Here is a 2,638-nt window from a genome sequence, read left to right on the forward strand (position 1 = left end):
GTGTGGTTGGCACACTTGGCAGCCAGAGGAGAGTGTCTGATCTCTTGGAACTAGAGATAGAGACAGTTGTGAGCCACCATGTGGGTGCTGGGAATCAAATTCAGGTCCTCTGGAAGACCAACCAATGCTCTTAACCACTGAGAAATCACTCCAACCCTTTGTCTGTCACTTTTAAGACAGTTTGGTCTGTGAACTTTCATTCACTAATCTCAAAAAAAAAATTAGGCAATTTCAAAAGATGTTAGTTCCAAATATAACTGAACCAATGGTAAACAAGTGACTCTTTAGGTAGGGTTTAAGATGATTGTGAACATACATACTGCATTTTCTAAGCTAAACATAAATAAATGGATTGATGATATCACAGAGTATTTAATAGGCAAAATTATTTATAGGCCTGGAGGTATGGTAGAGTTGGTAGGGAGCTTACTTAGCATGTATGAAGCCTTGGGTTCAATCCAGAGCACCGTGAGACTGGGCATGGTAGCACACACCTGTTTCCCAGGACTTGGCAGATTTAGACAGGAGGAAGAAAAAGCTCATGGCTATGCTCAGCTATATAAGAAGTTCAAGAGAGTCTTGATTTTTTTTTATAAAAACATGACTCAAAAACAGACAGACATAAAGAGAGACAGACAGTCATATTGACAGACAGACAGAAAGACAAATGAATACATCAAATTATTTGTAAATTGTTATTTAATGTACAAAATACAATACACATAAAGTCATTTGGGTCAATGTTTTGGAATATGTGAGCATTAACATAGAAAATCTAGAATGAGACAAAGCAGTTTTCCATGGGACTGCCGAATAAATTAAAATGCATTCAAGTTTACAGATTAGCAAACAGAGATTCTTAGGGACAGGTAATCCCTGAGAATATGCCAATGGTTAGAAACCTGAAAGATCTGCTTGCTGATGCTCAAGTGGTTTGCATCCGCGCAAGTTCTGTATAAAAAAATTACTTCAGTCATTGATCTCTATGAGCAAAGATCATTATTTATTCAAACCTAAATGAGATAAGTTACTTCACTGCTTTGTCCTCTCTAATACGTTTCCATGACTCCTAGTTTCTCCTTACTTCTGCGAATCTGTGGTAAAACCTCATGAGTTTCTTCAGCGCATCTTTCATGTCTCTGTTCCTTAGGGTGTAAATGAGGGGGTTGAGGCTTGGAGTGATGATGGTGTAAAAGAGGGTGAGGAACTTGCCCTGGTCCTTGGAGGCCCTGTTACCTGGTTGTAAGTACAGGTAGATAATAGCTCCGTAGAATATAGAGACCACAGTGAGATGAGATCCACAGGTATTCATTGCTTTTTTTTGGCCTGCCTTTGACTTCATGTTGAGCACAGTTTTGGCTATGTAGCCATAGGAAATAAGAATAAGGATGAGGGGCATAAGGACAATAACAATGCCTAGGGCAAAAACAGACATTTCGACTTTTGTGGTGTCTACACAAGCTATCTTGACCATGGCTGGCAACTCACACAAGAAATGATCCAGAAGGTTGTGTCCACAGCGAGGCAAATTCACGGTGAGTGTGCATAATACTACAGAGTTGGCCAAACTGATACTCCAGACCATGACGATCATCTTGACACACAGTCGTGGATTCATGATTACAAAATAGTGCAATGGCTTGCAGATAGCTGTGAAACGGTCATAGGACATGACAGCCAAGAGAAGACACTCAATAGAGCCTAGCCACATGTACACATAGAGCTGAACCACACAACCCACAGAGCTGATGGTCTTCTCAGGTCCCCACAGGTTAACCAGCATCTGGGGGACAATGCTGGTTGTGAAGCACAAATCCAGGAAAGACAAATTCCTGAGGAAAAAGTACATTGGTGTGTGGAGATGGGGATCCAGGAGGGATGCAAGAATGATAGCTGTGTTACCCACCAACGTAATAATGTAGAAGAAGATGACAACTCCAGAGAGGATCATTTCCAGTTGAGGGTGGTCAGAGAAGCCAAGCAGGATAAAAACATGCAGGGCACTGTAATTTCTTGGGTCCATAGCCTTTCAGTGTTTATATTCTACAGTGTAGGAAGAGTTGCAGAGGGAGGTAGAGGGGAGGTAGTGGGTAGGGTGACCAAAGGAAACAAGAAAGAGTTTGTCAGTGTAGACGATGAAAGTAGGCTGTAGAATACAGAATGAACTGCAGACAACAATTAGGCTTACAATTGAAGGAATTAATGGATACATATTGCCTACTATAGTCAACTTGTCTTATATCTGTTGAGGATTGTTTCATGGCAAATGGATTTATTATTTGATTTTTCTTTTTGTCTAGATGACCTTGAAGTGTTGACTCTTATCTCAGGATCTGAAATCTTCACACACTTATTTGGAAGTTTGGAAAAGACAGAGTTGAAAAATAACATAACTCTTTGGTATCTTATGACAGTCGTTAAAGTGTAGGGAAGATACTCTTTTACCTGCTCAGTGAAGTCATGTGTAAGTTTAGCTAGTTTGTCAATGTCAGATTAAAAGTAAAAGTATACCTCAATCTTCCTTCTTCCATTCGAAGAACGCTTTGGTCCTCCTGTTTATTCTTAAGTAATCTAGAAGTTTTTCCAGGCCCCCTTTTTCTTTTTATATATTCAGCCTCTCTTCTACCTAAATCTAATA

At 39.9% G+C, this 2,638-nt stretch overlaps 1 protein-coding gene across 1 annotated transcript; it reads right to left on the bottom strand.

Moving 5' to 3' along the window:
• Positions 1–1,069: 1,069 nt before the first annotated feature.
• On the bottom strand, positions 1,070–2,023 carry LOC142848891 (olfactory receptor 2W1-like). The gene has a single exon (XM_075971069.1). It carries the CDS (start codon positions 2,021–2,023, stop codon positions 1,070–1,072), a length of 954 nt encoding a protein of 317 aa, XP_075827184.1.
• Positions 2,024–2,638: the final 615 nt, after the last annotated feature.

The sequence above is a fragment of the Microtus pennsylvanicus genome, chromosome 4 (assembly GCF_037038515.1).
Source record: "Microtus pennsylvanicus isolate mMicPen1 chromosome 4, mMicPen1.hap1, whole genome shotgun sequence".
Taxonomy (NCBI): Eukaryota; Metazoa; Chordata; class Mammalia; order Rodentia; family Cricetidae; genus Microtus; species Microtus pennsylvanicus.

What these genes read in the sequence shown, in the direction of transcription:
- LOC142848891 (XM_075971069.1), bottom strand. Translation starts at nt 2,023, where the DNA reads ATGGACCCAAGAAATTACAGTGCCCTGCATGTTTTTATCCTGCTTGGC.